Raw genomic sequence first — 16,505 nt, forward strand, 5'->3', positions numbered from 1 at the left:
GGTTAGTTCAAGTGGCAATTGTTGATTCATAATTGACCTCAAATGGCAATTGTTGCAATCACCAACCTTAAATACAAATTATAAACCAACAGGGGTTATTACAATCACCAACCTTAAATTATGTTTCAATATGATGAATGATGATACTAATAGCTGTTGATTCATAATCGACCTCAAATGGCAATTGTTGCTCGTTATAATTTTACAGGTGCCTTTAGAAGGCTTTAGTGCACTTCAAGGGATTTCAGGTTCTCAGAAGTTTCAGATACACAAAGCATATGGCAGCCCTGATCATTTGCCTTCTGCTCATACCTGGTAATGCGACATATTTGCCAGTAGTCATTTGCATGCAATTTGCATCTTTAGATCATTCTATCATTAATAAGAAGCATTTCCTTGTGATTAATGCAGTTTCAATCAATTGGATTTACCCGAGTATCCTTCTAAGGAACATCTAGAAGAGAGATTGCTTCTTGCAATTCATGAAGCCAATGAAGGGTTTGGATTCGGTTAAGATTCGAAGCAGTAATTGGGGCCATCATTGTAAATAAGGGGCTAGGCTAACGTTGAATTAGTACATGTTTATATGTTGTAGTCACATATTGGCCATTGGAATTGCTCTGGCAGTTTAAATTTTGCCATCTTTTTCGTTCACCCCATTTCTTCTACTTTCTAGATTTGCCTGCCTTTGTAGTAGAGGGTCTCTAATGATTCATCACATTGTTGGCTTCTTTCCCGGTGGTCTTACATGCAATTTGGTCCTTTTATTACTTTATAAGTTGAACAATAATTGCATTAAGTAAATTTTTTATTACTATTTTTGGTAAGTTTTATCTTTACCTTTTTGTTATTTGATTTGCAAATTGTCAAACGAGTTCAGTTGGTTGAGGAGCTTAGGCTTTAGACAATCCCTTTAATCTCAGCGCGTTTTGTAAAATAACAGAAGATCACTGCACCAGGATCCAAAAATTAATGCACAATTTTATATTTAAGAGTTTAATTTTCCCCCGGTCAATATAGCTGTTTAATGTTATTAACGTTATTATTTTAGGGTATGTTTTGTGACAATAGTTATAAGGGCACCGTGGATCATTTAAAATGGGATATGCGGTGTGTTTGTAAATTGAGAAGAAATATGTGGTTTGTTTATAAATTGAGCAGCAGTTGTGGCATATGATTTTGTTTAAGACTTCCAATAAAATGATACAAACGAACTAAATGAATTTATTTTTCCAAAATCAAATAATAATAGTTTCTGAGGTGAATTTTGTTTTTTTTTAATATTTAATTAATAAATTAGAAATTTAAATTAAATTTTTAAGCGCATAAAGTGTTTTTTGTTAGAATTTTTTTATGTTCTTATTTTAAGGTAAAAATTGTAAAGGTATTAAAAAAATTATTTGATGAATATATGATGTAATTTTTTTATTTTCATTTATCTATTTCTTTTAGGAAATTAAGAGAAGAAAGAAAAAGGGAGAGAAATGGAAAGAAGATTCTCTCTCTTAAAACGGATTTTTTTTTAAAGGGATACTTATTTATCAATTAATGTTTTTTAATAATACATTTCATTTCTAAAATTCTCGCTCTTAAAACGGAGTTCTATTCTCTCAAAAAATCATTCATATCACAAAATATACGTGAGAATAATCACTTGTTCCTACATTAGGAAAAATAAAACTGTGATAAGCCTTCATGTTTTGGTCAAGTAAAACTGTGATGAGCCACCTAAGAAAAAGGAAAGAAAAGGAGCATGATCTCGGTTATCTTAACCACATTTTCAACTTATTGCCGCTATCTCTAGGCCCCCTACGCTGATCCAGGTTGATTTTGTTGCTGGATAAGCCTTTTTCAACAGTGTTGACTGATTTTGCATTCCTAGCCAATGCTCTAGTTGAGTAGTGCTTTGATTCACTCGACACCTTCTTTTCGAGCAGAGAAGATGTTAGTAATGAATTGTTCTCAGTCCCTTTGCTTTGTACCTGTTTTTTCCTTCTTAACTCTCTAAGGGATTCTGTTCCTTTCAACAAGTGAGATCCCTCCTCTTTTATCCTGCTCCCATTAGAGTTTAAGCTCCTTAGACTTGGAGGATCAATGCCATATATGGTTTTCTTGGGTGTGACTTGTAATTTCTCCGCAGAATATGATATTCCCGGTCGCATAATCTCTTCCTGGTGTTGTCTCCATTTTTGTTCAAGTTCATTACCCTAAAATTTCACAAAGAAGGGTTTAGTTTTTTTGGCTGTAGGATCCCAAAACTTTAATTCCAAAGTCCAAACTTTGAAAGATAGTAAAAAGAACCTTTTGTTTTGATCCTCCACTTTCTCTTTCCATTCTCAACTTGCTTTCGAGTTCTTTAACCTGTATCAGTAGAATCATATCACACATCCTGAGAGTAATAATGGGCTAATATACAAAAAAAAATGGAGGTTTCTAAGATCATTTGTGTTACCAGTGAATTACCAAATTTGATTCCTTCAACAACTTTTCTTTTCAGACTAAACTCGCCATAATAAAAATTTTCCAGAAAGAAACTGGCATTTTGTCAATCTAATGGGATGACATAACATCATTTACCACTAGTTGCTGAATTAAAAACCAATGTCAAAAGGCCAAGTGGGTATTTGCTTTAGATGTCAATTATCAAATGCTCTTTTATTGGTAAATCAAGAAATCTCACAAAAGGAAAGAAGTAATCATTTTCATTAGTTACTATTACCTTTTGTTGTAGCGTCCCTGAATGAAGTTCAAACTCCTGTGTTCTCTCTTTCAAAATGCTTTCAAGTTCCATGACCTGTAAAAGTTATCCAATCAAATGAATTTAAAAGTGAACTAATCTTTGTGACTTTTTCTTTTCTCCAATGAAGCTTTCTCATCCAGTGGTCACCTAATGGTACTTAGTATCGATGCCAACTTCTCCGTATATTCAACATTGTGCATCAAATTTAATGACTTAAACTCGACAAAGTTAAAATGTCAGAGTTCATTCAACGGAAAAACCTTTCTCTGTAGAGGCAAGGATGCCGTCTGATTCTGAACATGCTCTTTCAGTTTGTTCTCGAGCTCCTCGACCTATGGTAAAGATAGAAGCCAAACATGGCATATGGTTAATTAGAAGGAAAAACAAAGTACAAGGATAGAAAACATGTTTTCTCAGTTTACAATCAACCTTTAGCTGAAAATTTGAGCAAATTTCTTCCTTTTCCATCATTCTTTCTGAAAGTTGCCACAACTGCCTCTCTATTTGTCTACAAAACTCCGTCTTGGATGAAAGCTGGTGTTCAAGTTCATTGAGCTTTTCTTCTTGGGTTTTGCAAAGCTGTGCACTATCTTTGGCTTTACCCTCTAAGTTGTGAAAGTTCTCCATTGACTTTCTTAAAGCATCATCTTTTGATCTCAGTTCTTGCTTGGCCTTGTCAAGCTTCAATAGTTCAACAGGAAGATAAGGCGAATCGGCACATTATTGTTCTGCGTTAAATTATGTACATAAAATAATTAGCTTACCATGTGTTTCAACTTTTGAAGCTCAGCCGTGTCAACCTGTTTCCTTACTGGACCCAATTCCACTCCTCGAACCCGACTTGCAAAATTTAACGAACTTAGGGTCTCACCTATGTCCTGCTCCAAAGGGCTGATTTGTACAAACATCAAGGTTTTGGAGTCACCGCCTGCAGCAGGTTAGTAAAGGCTTTTAAGAACGGTAGAGAGAATGCTTTTGTTTCCTTCATATAATAACAAATCAGTAGCCCGTCATCATTGATAACGGCACCATATTCTATATTTAAAGCATTGCTTAACTCTTAGCATTTTTCTAAATGTGTTCATATATACAAAGGCACAAGATTCTTTTTGTTTGAATTTTTCACAGTTGACTAATAGGATATTCAAATGAGAACCTCCTTCCATGTGATAGTTTACCTAACGAATCTTGAAGGAGGTGCGTGAGCTTGGAATTCCTGCAAAAACCAAGGAGATAAAATCTGAGTACTCAAAACCGGTGACGTACATCTGGCATACAATGAGATAAGCAGCAAACCTATATGGTATGTGGCTGCTTTTGTTTGCCAAAGCCGAAATCACATCTCCTAAAGCAGAGAGTGATCTGTTAATATTTTGGGCTTCCTTAAGCCGATCTCCTTGCACCTCTGTTTTTGCTAGCCTTTCACTACCGGCCAAATCCACAAGCCATAGTTTGCTTTTGGTGTACCCACCGCTGATCAAATTCTTTGCTCTAACCAATATGCAGAGCATGCTGCAAAAACAATACATATATCCGAGCCTCAAATAACTAGAAAAAAAAACGAAAAATGGTTAATATGGAAAAGGCCACTAAATTGATGAAAGTCCTTGGCAATACTAACCAGTGAGATCGGCTGCTATGCTCGTTCACATTGTTTGACCCTATAGCTCTTGCATTGTTTCCAGACTGTAACACACTCCAAACCTCCTTAATGTTTTCAACTTTAGCCTCCACTATCCCAGGAACATGATGAAACCCCTCTGACGCTTGCCTAATCTCCAACCTAATGAATAAACCAGACCAAACAAAGGCAATTCTTACACTCACAGCAGATACCAAGCCAAAACTAATTGACGATAAGAATAAGATTTTGAATTTACCTTTTCGATGATGGTTCAGTTGCAAGCAAGTCTCTGATTTGCTCATTGTAGACTTCAAGCACACTGACAGATATACTGTATGTAGAATTTTCTTTCCGCTGTTCAACAATTTTAAACAACTGCTCTAAAGTCCTATAGTTGACTCCTCGATTCTGTCCAGTACCTTCCATGGTAAAAGTCTTCCCTGTCCCTGTCTGCCCATATGCAAATATACAGACATTGTAACCATCTAAAACCGAAGTCACCACTGGGGATGCATCTGCAAACACCGAAACTGTAACAACAAAGAAGCTTCAGGTTAAAGTATGTTTGTTTATCCTTATCGTCAACTGTAGCATTTGGTCGAACTATTGGAAAAAACGTTTTTTTGGGCTTCAAACATAGTCAGAAATTAATCATTCTGAAGGGGGCAATATAGCCGGAGGAAAAAATAAACTGACCCACTGGGGTAAATTTGCCAAAATAGTAACTCAAAATAAACAAAATCTAATTATAGTATTTACTTTCATTATGTTATTAAATATACCATAAACTTGGATCGGGTGAAGAGAAGCTAAAATATTTGTTGTTATTGGAAAAATATACTATACATGTCCTTACCTTGATCATCCTTGGGTGTATAAACTCTATCGAATTTGAAATTTTTCTTCACGGAGCTGCTTGCAAGTATCCCTATATCTCCATCCTTAGCTGCACTAAAATCTACAACTGTTGTATACCCAGCTGAAGCCTCATCGTTACTTAATGGGCGGCACCTACAGAACACTCTAATGTTTCCTGTAAATTGTGATTAGATTGGATTAGGTTCAATCTAGACTACAAACATGGAAAACTTGATGTGAACTTTAAACATCACAACATGCCTTTTGCTTCCTCTATCTGGTTATGAAGTTTTTTTCTCAGCTCCTGCTCCTCGTTGAGCTTCAGTTTTAGATCTTCAGACTGAGCCACTGCCATTCAAATAGATTACTAAAATATAGAGGTGTTTACAAAAGAAAGATAGTTGCTTGGTGATACATACCCAATGCTTGGATTGCATATATCATCTTGTTCAATTCTGGAATTGAATCAGCACAGTCATGAGCCTTATTAGATAGCTGAGAATGCTTTTGCTTTATGGTCTGAAGAAGGAAGTGAATATGAAACAACCTATTTGATGTTTCGCTAGGTCTGTCAAGAAAATTGTACAAGTTTTGGACAGAATTTAGTTTACCTTAATCTTGTTTTCCAACTCAATGATTGAAGAAACCCATAACCTCTTATCACATTCATATTTAGTAGAAACAACTTTCAACTTTGCAGCTTGCTTTTCCAAGGCCCGATCTACATAAACATTAGCACGATGTAAAAATTTCAGTTTTTCTAACAAACAGAACAGTTCTTATATTTTCCTCCCCTTTTAGCAACCCAGATGTAATTGTTCTTCTATCAAGACATTCAGTTAATACGCTCCTTACCTAAATTCAAATTTTGGAAGAATTTGTTGTCGAGTTCCATCCTGACCTTTTCTAGTTGCTTATTTGAAGCTGTTAATGACATCCAAGCTTCATAACATTCATCTGTCTTGAGTTGGCACAGGTTCTTCAGCTCTTCTATCTTCTTTTCATACTTTAATGTAGATTTCATTTTCATATGTTTCTTCTGCAAACCATATGAACTTAAAATCAATGTAATGTAAGCGAGAACTTTTGTACTTAAAATGGTCTCAATCCAAAGTTCCCATCTCACCTGAGGTGATGGAATGTCTATTTTAGCAGAACAATTGTTGCATAGAAAATAGTCGCAGTTCACTCGAGATGCTTCATCTGGTTTAGAAGATATAAGAAAATAAGCAAATCTCTCAGGGAAAATCCGCAATAGAAAGCTAACCCTAAAGAAAAAAGATACCAGGTATTTCTGTTGCCCGTTTTATGCAAATCCCGTTAACCATTGGGCTTCCGCAAACACCTTCAAATCTTACAACAATCTCCTTGCACTGCCCCACGGAAACTCTAATATCAACCACTTGCAATGGCTTGTTTGCTCCAACTATAGAGTATATATCAAGTTCAGACAAGACCTGCCATTCTCACCAAAATGAACAGCGAAATTCCTCTACAAAAAAGAACCAAATAAATTATATAAAGTAATAAATTTGACTTGCCTTGTCTTCTTGAATGAAGACATCAAAAACTCTCATTCCTTTAGGGCCATTGGTGTTCACAATTTCAGCAAAATGAAGATCAACCAAGTAGTCCCCCGGGGGGAAATCATTAAAACGGTATGTGAAGTTTCCAAAACGAGCTGATTGATAAATGGATGGCATATCACCACCATCATCGATGCTTTCAATGGTTCTTAAAACATCCCCTCCTTCAAAAAAGCTATCGCCACGAACATCTATTGCGCTAGTTCCTTCTTTCATTAAAGTCCCTCCTCCAGCATTTACAAACATTACAGCATTGCCTAGAGCAAAACAGAACATTGGAAGTCGCTTTCACATTTAATAGTTATCAAATATTTCGAAGAATTCGAGATTATTGGTCATAGCAACCAAAGACACCCCAAAAAAACATCAACTTTAGACTCCGACAACAAAATAAAGAAACAAGAATTGAAGAAAAGGAAAATGACTGAAAATTATAAATAAAGAAAACGAGATAAACCTGAGAATTCGGAGGTTACCAAACCAGATTCAATAAATCTTGAACCAGAAAGGCAGAGTGATGAATCCACTTCATCTTCATGATGTTCATTCTCGTACACAGAATTCATAGTAGAATTCGGATCTTCTTCGCGGTTATACAAACTCCAAGGCCTAGAATTAGGGCTTAGGAACTTGGAGTCTTGAATATGAGATTTAAGGATTTGAGGTTCTGCCATTGGAGAACACCTATAATAAAGGGAGGGAATTCGAAGGTGGAACCGTGTTTTTGAAAATCTTGGTTTTTTGTTTCTTTTTACTTTGACTTTATGCTAACCATGAAAACTATCAAGGTTTGTGGTAAGAGTAAAGAGACAAAACGTCGTAATGCCTTAATTGATTCCAAATTTAAATTTGCTAAAATTGCGTTTGAACTTTGAATTTGAATTTGTATTCGATGGACCGTTATTATTTTGTTCGAGTACTTTACGGTTTAGGCTCCTCTGCCTGTCGTGGATCATATTCGTGGGCGGAGTATTGATACTAATTGTCTGATCCATGTGGTCCAAAATCACTTTTCTTTGTCAAATAACATTTTATTAATAAATAGCGGAAAATTATATTTTAAAAAGCAATAATTGTGATTACTATGAATATAATATAAATAATTATAATTATTCAAATATATTTAATTTATATTTTTATATACACTATTTGATAAAAATATCAATTAAATTCAAAATACAATTATAGATTATAATTAAGCACTATAATAAATTGTCAATTTGATAATTAAAATATATATTATTGATTGAATTTTAATTATATTATTATTATTATTATTATTATTATTATTATTATTATAACATTAGAAGATATTGATTTAAGTATATTTAAATATATAATAATTTTGATCAAGTATATTTGGTTAGTTGGTCAAGTTATTCCTTTATTTCCTTCATATTATTTTAAGTTATGGGTTATAGACTCACTAGGAGTACTCTCCTTCATTTTCCTATAATATATTCTTTTGAGTATATTTAAATATATAACTTGACCATTATAGTGCTTAATTATAATCCATAATTATATTTAAATATAACTTAAATATAATTTGATAGTATTTAAGTTATGGTCAATATTTAAATATTGATTTAAGTATATTTAAATATATAACTTTAAACTAATAATATATTTAAATATTAACTTTTGAGAATATATTTAAATATTATTATTTTACTAATAAAATCAAACATTGACTGTTATAATGTTAACGTGATAATTTATGATATTAATATGATAGTTTATGATATCGATGTAATAATCTGTTGTAATTAATGACGTGACAGATCGATTAAATTATTTTTTTATTAAATCTGAATGTCGATTTTATTATTATTTTTTTTTAATTCAAAGGCTTACTTAATTTGAGCTAGATGGTCCATTCCACCATCCGCTTTTGAATTACACATCTTTGCCCACCAAAACCACTGAATACTATGTGTTCTAGTTATCTTTGAGCCTCACTAAAAGAAATGTAGTTCACCGAAATTACTCAAAAATATATGTAAAAAAAATTAAAAGTATAAAAATGAAAAGCATAATAATTTAAGAATGCGGACAAAATGAAGTCGTACAAAATGGTGAAAATATAAATGAGTAATTAGATAGCCTTTTGAAAAAAATTAAATTATCTAGAATAATATATATTTATAATTATTTTTTAAATAGAAATATTATTCATTCTTATCCTTTAATTATTAAAATCTCATAACTAGTTTTTAAATTTAAGTATGATCGTGATATAAATAATTTTATTTTTAGAGACAATAATAAAATAATCTAATCATATTATATCGTTGGTGAAATTAGAAATTAAAAAAAAAAGAAAAATTAAATACTCTTTAAAAATATATATATGCAAAAAAAAATTCTCATCCTTTAATATATTAAACCAAATTTAACAAAGATTTTAAGATAACGAGTATACAATTACTCTTTAAAGGGTAATGTAGATGTCCTTATTGAAGACATCAAATTTCGTCCATTGATATAGTTTTTTTATAATATATTTTTTTATTATTACAAACTATATTATAGAATATAATATTTATTTATTCATTGGATTACAGGTTACAGGCCCATTACACGAAAATGAAACAGCTCAAGACCAATTGCATGCAAACCATTCCAGCGAGCTAGGGTTTCCAGAACCCTAGCGTTCCAAGCGGCGCCTCATCCCATGCCTGAATCTCACGGCCGTATGACTCTCACCTCCAACAGTCCGAGTTCTCCGGCGCAAGGAAAGCACACGAGGCCAACGCCATCATCAACAAACAACAACGCATTAGAGTTCTATTTTAAATAGGAGTCTAAAAACAGTTATTTTTTTCAGTATAAATAACATCCATTTGTAACACTACACACGATATCATAGGAGATTACACACGAAATAGGCTACCAAAATACCCAAGTAATACTCGGAAAACGAAAAAACAGTGAACCCAAGCAGCTTGTAACCATTTCGAAGTGAAATAATAAAGGTACTTTTTTTTACCTCGTTGAGTTTTTTATTTTTGCATGTGTGATTGCTCTCCTGTTTTAAAACCCAATCGTCGATGACCGGAAAAGGGGGTGTACGAAAAGCTTTTCTTAGATCTACACCCCATGAGGCGAATCTTGGAAAACTATGGCTATTTTTGAAATGAGGGGGCTTTGGGCTTTCAAACAATGTAAAAAGGTTGGGGATTTGTCACCGATGACAGGCGACCGACGAAGTGGCATGTCGTCGAATTCTAAAAATAACGGTGGAGTGTTCTTCGTGGGGAAGAACACTCGAGAGAGACAGGCTTAAGGGGGGAGGGGTTTTTGGTTTCAAAATGAAGGAAATGAGGTTTTTTCAAAAAAAAAAAAATTAACTCTTATACTAAACCTATCAGGAGATCCGCGCGCGACCCGACCCATCATGAGGGGATCCGCGTGTTTCTGTTTTTAAAAGGGTAAATTGCACTTTTTGACCCACCTGTTTTGAAAACTTTAATATTGACCCCCAAATCTGATTTTTAAACCCAATTTTCTTTTGATTTCGACTTGCAATTACGGTTTTCTTTCAATTTGGTCCCATTACTATTATTTTGCTTTTCTTTTATTTATTTATTATAACCGTCATTATTATTTTTAATATTATTACTTTATATATATATATATATATATATATTTCTTATTTTAATTTTTTATTTTTATTTTATTACTTTTTATCTCTGTTTACAAATTATTATATATATATTTTATCTTTTATTTTTTATATACTATTAATACTATTATTATCATTTTCTTCTTATTTTACTCATTTATATGTATATATATTATTTATTTATAGGTTTCTCTATTTTTTATTTATTGTTTTCGTTCATTTGTTTTGTATTTTTTTATTTTTTTATGTGTATATATATCCATTTGTTTGTTTTGGTATAATGCTTCCATGTATGCATAATATATTTATTACATTTTCTATTTTAAAATATCATATTCTATTATAATTTGTATATATCATTTATCTCATTCTTCCTTTTATCCTTTTTTTTGTTTTCTCTGTGTTTTTTCTTGTTTTGTTTATGGTTTTATTCTTTTTTTCACTTTGTTATATATTTACTCATGTTATCATTTTATCTATTCTGTTCTATTTGTATGTCTACTAAAGTTATCGTTCTTTTTTTTGTTTTGTTGTTGCTCTCATATTTACATGTCTTTTTCTCCTAATTCGATCTTGTATTTTAATATAAGTCTAACATCTTTAAACTCTTAAGGAAATTTTCACCAATTAGAGGTAAGTAATTGGAATATTATTTTTACCTTTAAATTTAACTTGCAACTTTCTTAATTTAAGACAACTGAAAATTACATAGTACCGAAAGGACAGTTCAAGGGTGTTAATCCTTCATTGACTGTAATCGACTCCCGAATCCGACACATCATTGGTAAGACGCAGATCAGGTAAGAAATAAGGTACCCGATCAACCTACTTGCTTTTAAATAAATGATCAGTGGTGGCTCCCAAAGCATTTAATCCAAGTTAAAACTCAATTTCGGGCCCAACCAAAAGACGATCGCGACACTTATATCATTTAATAAATTTTAAATTATTTGTCATAATTTTCTCATATATATTTCCAAACTCTTCACATCTTTTAATAAAAAAGTAGAATCTATATTGTTTGTCTTATAATTTATTAATAAAATATTTTAATAATTTTTATTGTACTTGATATATATATATATATATATATATATATATATATATATATATATATATATATATAAATTGATAAATAGATAGTATTATATCTAAATAAAGGAGTAAATTGGGTGCGTTTGGTTCGCAGAATATTACATTATTAGGGAAAATATTTTTTTCCAGAATTGTATTCCCACATTTGGTTCACGGAATCTTACATTACCGGAAATACTCTTTTCCCAATAGTATCATTTTTTGTTAAAATGGTAAGAATGTTAGTACCTCAAAATTCTTAAGTAATCTTATATTCCTACTACTTTGGACAAGAATACCCTTGGACTATTAATTCTTTTTATAATGATCCTTCTAAATTCTTATTTTTTATACTTTACTCAAAATATTAATAATTTTGAAAATTTAAAATATTTTATATTTTTAATATTCAATATTTTACTATTTATAATTTTATGGGATGAAAAAATAGTATTATTGTAGAATTTTAATTATTTAAAATAATATTTTACTACCATGATATTATTTTTATATTATATTATAATTTATATAAATAAATATGATACTTATGAACATTATTTAAAAATATAAATTTAATATTCTAATTATATTAATTATATATTAAATGTAATTTTTCCTCAAAAGTTAGATAATATAACAATTAAATTTTTTTTGAATTTTTATTCAAATATTTATAAATTAATATTAAAGTTTAACTTTAAAAAAATATATCACAAGGAAAATTTGGTAAAATATGCATCCCAATAATCTTACATTCCTCCAACCAAACATTGTAATCTTACATTTCTACTAAACAAACCAAACAAGCAAGGTAATACAATATCCCTATAGTAATGTTACATTCCAATAATGTCATTCTCAAATATAATCTTACATTCCGTGAACCAAAGGCCCCTAAAGAAATAAGAGTATCATACAAAAAAATTCGACACTCGATTCTTAATTCCTCATGCTATACATAATTGAGAATTTACAAGATCCCCTTTCAAAAATTTTCTTTGAAAGCTTAACACCCACAATCTTCCTAATACAACTCAAAACCTCATACTCCTTCCTAACCAAAGCTCCAATCAGCTTTTTTATTTCTTTCCTCTCAAAAAGGTAAATGAATGCATCCCAGACCATTTTGAGCAGAAAGGCAGTAAGAGACTTACCCTTCAAATAGGAGTCGCCTGCTCCAACTCTAACGTTGACAACATTATAGCTCTCCTCAACCTGTAAAAATTAAAGACTCTTCTCTAAATTCCAACAAAAAAGAATATTCGAAAAAAGCTTGAGACATGTTATTTATTTAACACTTATAAATCAATGTCGTAAAGTTTGAGACATGTTATTTAATTAATACTAAGGGTGCGTTTGATTAATGAAATATAGCATTACTTCTGGGAATATGATTACCGGAATATAACATTACCTAACACATTAATGAGAATGTTGCATTGTTGTGTTTGGTTCGTTTAATATGAATATAATATTACAATGTTTGGTTAAAAGAATAAAATATTATTGGAATGCATATTTTATCAAATTGTCCTTATTATATATCGGATTTTTAACAAGTTGAAATCTAAATATTCAAATGAAAATATTTGTATAAAAGATCATAGAAAACATATAATTTTACTATTTTTAATTTATATATTTTCTTTAAAAATTTTAAATTCATAAAATTTATATAATTTTTTTACAAAATTTAAAAGATAAATAGGTTTAATGAAAGAGTTTAATTTTATTTTAACCCCTGAACTTCATATAAAATTCTAATTATGGATTTTTTGTAAATCTAAAATAGTTTAAGGATAAATTTACAATTTAACCTTCGTAGAATTTTTTTATTCAACGATAGAAGAATGATATTTTTGAAAAAAAGTTATGTTAAGGGTATTTTAGTCAAAAATGCCGGGAATATAACAATACCTAAGGGATTGGGAGAAATCACATTCCCGGTAATAAGCCCCAAAATGTCACTGTTAGGAATGATTTATTATCGAGGGTTGGGAATCTTTGCAATCCAAACGGATGAATCACATTCGGAAAAAAAATTCCCCGGTAATCTCACAATCTCCCATCCAAACGCACCCTAATAGGATAGGAGAAAACGAGGACATGGAAAATCTGTCATACCTGGAAAACTTTGATGAGGGGAACATCGATGATCGAAGGGTTGTTGGCTTGGATTCCGGCGATGGATTCAACGATCCATAGTCTCTAATCTCAGCAGCTAAACCACACAAGATACAATAACTATCAATAATAATCCCCATACGAATTAATCTTTAATAGCGAGACGATAAGACAATAAACCAAACAATAATTGAATACTTAGACATATACATCGTATCAATCTATGCCAAAGAACTTTAATCCCTCTAAACTGCATTTTATCCCATGTGCCACCAGTGCCCTTGTTCACCTTACTTAAACGACTGATTCATTTATCATTGGTCCATGCATGCATGTTGGTAACGATGTTAGACACAATAAATACATGCACTACTTTAATGCATCTGATAAACATAACTGAGACACTCATTTATTAAAGATAGATGATTAATAGGATGCAGAAAAACCTTTTTGTAACCATAATTACCGTTTCTTTTTATAATCAAATTTAAAATATAAATTTAAGTAAAATTAATTTTAAAATTTATTTATGATGTGTACTTTTTGGATATACTGATTTTACTTGAAATTATATAAGTATTAAATATTAATTTATAATAGTAATAACTCAAATACAAAAAAGTCCCCCGTAAAATGATAAAAAAAATAATTGAATGTATATTCCAAAAGATTAATTAAATTATTATTTTGAATATTATAATCAATTAAATACTTTAATTAAAATATAATGTTATTGGCAGTCATTAAATTTACTGCCATATTAATATTTTATTCATTTTTTTAATTGTTAAACGTTTTGAAAAAATATTTTAATTTGAAACATTATAAAAATTCCCCTTGATAAGCTTCAAATTGACCATTTACTATTTAGATCTGTGTAAATGGAAGGTTTATTAAGAAGTTCAAGCAACACGGTCTTCATTCAAAATTTCAAATCAATCTTCACAATTTTAGCAAACTAATTCCACTTGTCCTTTAAATGCTTTTTCCAACATATATTTTCCTTAATTTAAGGTGGCTATTTCATGAGTTTGCGAAGGCTCGGTCAATTCTTATTATTAATACTCTTCTCGGTCTGAAGGCTATTCTCCTTTTGAAAAAGTTTGTCCTTCGATGCATATATATATAGAGAAGGTGTGAGAACAATCAAAGAGAGGTGGAGAAAAAAAAAACGGAAAAATGAGAGAGAATAAGAACATAGGAGATTGAGGGTTTGAGAAGATAATCCGAAAATTTGAGAAGTTGAGTTTATTTTTGATTGTATCATTATCTAATTTATTCTTAGTCTTTCAATCATAGATAAAGTTATGAATAATATGAGACGAGATAAATTTTTCGAAATATTTTAGATTTAATTATTTTAAATTTCGAAGCTAAATATATAAAGTATTGTCCTTCTATTTTTATTTAAATTCAATTACTTTTTGAGTACTCTTAATTTTAAAGCTAATTGAATTAGATCATAGTCTCTTTTTTGATACAATTGCTTTTTAGGCTTTAATTATTTTTTTAACTAATCACTGATATTTAATTTATTGGTTGATAACCTATCATTATTTTTTAAAATTTTCATTTCTAAAGAAGAAGATTATTATTAGGATACAAAATTCTAGAAAACTGTGATATGTATGTTTATGTATGATAATCAAATTTGAGTATACATTATAATCAATTATATTTTTTTATATTAATCAATTATATTCGATTTATTAATCGACTAACATCAATAAAAATTAATATTATAATCTATACAACAAGTCACACAATAAATTGATATCAATAAAATAATTACTATCAAATTATTTAGTATTTATAGCTACCTTGTTTGACCAACCTGATTTTAACTACATTGTTGGACCAATCAAATTCAGCCGCGGCACCAAATCCACGTTGATTACAGGTAACCCAATTCTTCCTCACTACCAAAATAGAATGCCGAGCTGCCGACCCAAAACAAAACGCACCGTTGAGGCGTTGACTGTCCCCAGTTCCCCATCCATCTCCCAAGGACACATTCGACATTTAAAAATGGGACGTCCTATTCACGTTCGTCGAGAAACCCGCAGTACACCCCATCTCGCTTGCACCCTTACAGCACCTGATCTCACCCTTCGCTACTCGCCAAATCAAATTAAAAAAAAGGAAAAAAGAAAGAAAAAAACTGGAAACAAAAAACAGGAGCAGTCGGTTCATTTGATCATCGAGCATATCATGGATCGGATCTTCTTTGACGTCAATACTCTCCCCTCCGATCGCTGATCCTTGAAGAGTCACTATCTTTCCTTCAAGTAAACTATCAGATCGCTTTCCACCTTTTGGAAACTCAACTCCTTTAGGGTTTCCTCTCCCTCCTTTGTTCTTCTACTCGGTGATGCTATTATGTTCAGACGCTGTTACATTTTCCGTTGCTCCGTCATCTTTTTTCCGAATTGGATGATTTGATCGATGTTCTACGGTTCCGTAGAATTGCAGTTTTGCGACTAGAAAAAATGGCGGCTTCTCCTGTCAAGTTTCTCTTTGGATTCTTTATGATTTCCATCACATTGTGGATGGTTTTCGTGTAAGTCCCTCCGCTTTTTACTCTTTGTGTTGAAATTTGTTTATGTAATTGTCAGTCAACATTTATATTTTTATTAGTTTACTATCTGAGTTCTAAAAATGTTATTTCGATCAGCTTTTCGCTTATGCATTTCTATTTTATTATTCTGTTTTTGTTTTTCTAAAGAAATAAAATTGGAAATCTTTTTGTTATTTTAGTGTTTTTTCACATTTCGAAGACAAAGCTGTCTCATATTTAGTTTAACTTATTACAGTTAGGTAATTGACGTCGATAATGGATCTATTCTTCTCTTGAGCAGAATAATTCCAATG

The 16,505-nt window shown here is 31.1% G+C and overlaps 2 protein-coding genes across 3 annotated transcripts in view; one reads left to right on the forward strand and one right to left on the reverse strand.

Moving 5' to 3' along the window:
* Window positions 1–1,670: 1,670 nt before the first annotated feature.
* On the reverse strand, window positions 1,671–7,552 carry LOC120190838 (kinesin-like protein KIN-14R). Its single transcript, XM_039193873.1, has 19 exons — window positions 7,266–7,552; window positions 6,764–7,065; window positions 6,508–6,679; window positions 6,349–6,425; window positions 6,078–6,261; window positions 5,834–5,943; window positions 5,642–5,741; window positions 5,484–5,570; window positions 5,221–5,397; window positions 4,621–4,894; window positions 4,362–4,523; window positions 4,037–4,252; window positions 3,919–3,956; window positions 3,505–3,668; window positions 3,170–3,421; window positions 3,001–3,072; window positions 2,720–2,794; window positions 2,302–2,361; window positions 1,671–2,207 (listed from the first exon to the last, which is right to left on the reverse strand). The coding sequence occupies exons 1-19, from the start codon at window positions 7,480–7,482 to the stop codon at window positions 1,764–1,766; spliced, it is 3,183 nt and encodes a 1,060-aa protein (XP_039049804.1). The 5' UTR covers window positions 7,483–7,552; the 3' UTR covers window positions 1,671–1,763.
* An 8,072-nt stretch (window positions 7,553–15,624) lies between these two features.
* Window positions 15,625–16,505, forward strand: part of LOC120191045 (protein SABRE) — a 45,639-nt gene continuing 44,758 nt past the window's right edge. Inside the window, exons 1-2 of one of the 2 annotated variants that reach the window (XM_039194044.1) lie at window positions 15,625–15,922; window positions 16,022–16,194. In XM_039194044.1, coding sequence (XP_039049975.1) covers window positions 16,124–16,194 — 71 coding nt within the window. In that variant the 5' untranslated portion in view covers window positions 15,625–15,922; window positions 16,022–16,123. Of the gene's footprint in view, window positions 16,195–16,505 lie in introns of both variants that reach the window. The other variant, XM_039194045.1, reaches the window with a different exon arrangement.

Source organism: Hibiscus syriacus, unplaced genomic scaffold (assembly GCF_006381635.1).
Source record: "Hibiscus syriacus cultivar Baekdansim isolate YM2019G1 unplaced genomic scaffold, ASM638163v2 tig00116964_pilon, whole genome shotgun sequence".
Taxonomy (NCBI): domain Eukaryota; kingdom Viridiplantae; phylum Streptophyta; class Magnoliopsida; order Malvales; family Malvaceae; genus Hibiscus; species Hibiscus syriacus.

Excerpts from the sequence above, each read along its gene's own strand:
- LOC120190838 (XM_039193873.1), bottom strand. The coding sequence starts at position 7,482 with ATGGCAGAACCTCAAATCCTTAAATCTCATATTCAAGACTCCAAGTTC. Across the intron at positions 6,680-6,763 it reads TCTTCATTCAAGAAGACAAG|GTCTTGTCTGAACTTGATAT; the intron begins GCAAGTCAAATT and ends TGAGAATGGCAG. Across the intron at positions 2,795-3,000 it reads CCTTGCCTCTACAGAGAAAG|GTCATGGAACTTGAAAGCAT; the intron begins GTTTTTCCGTTG and ends TAACTTTTACAG.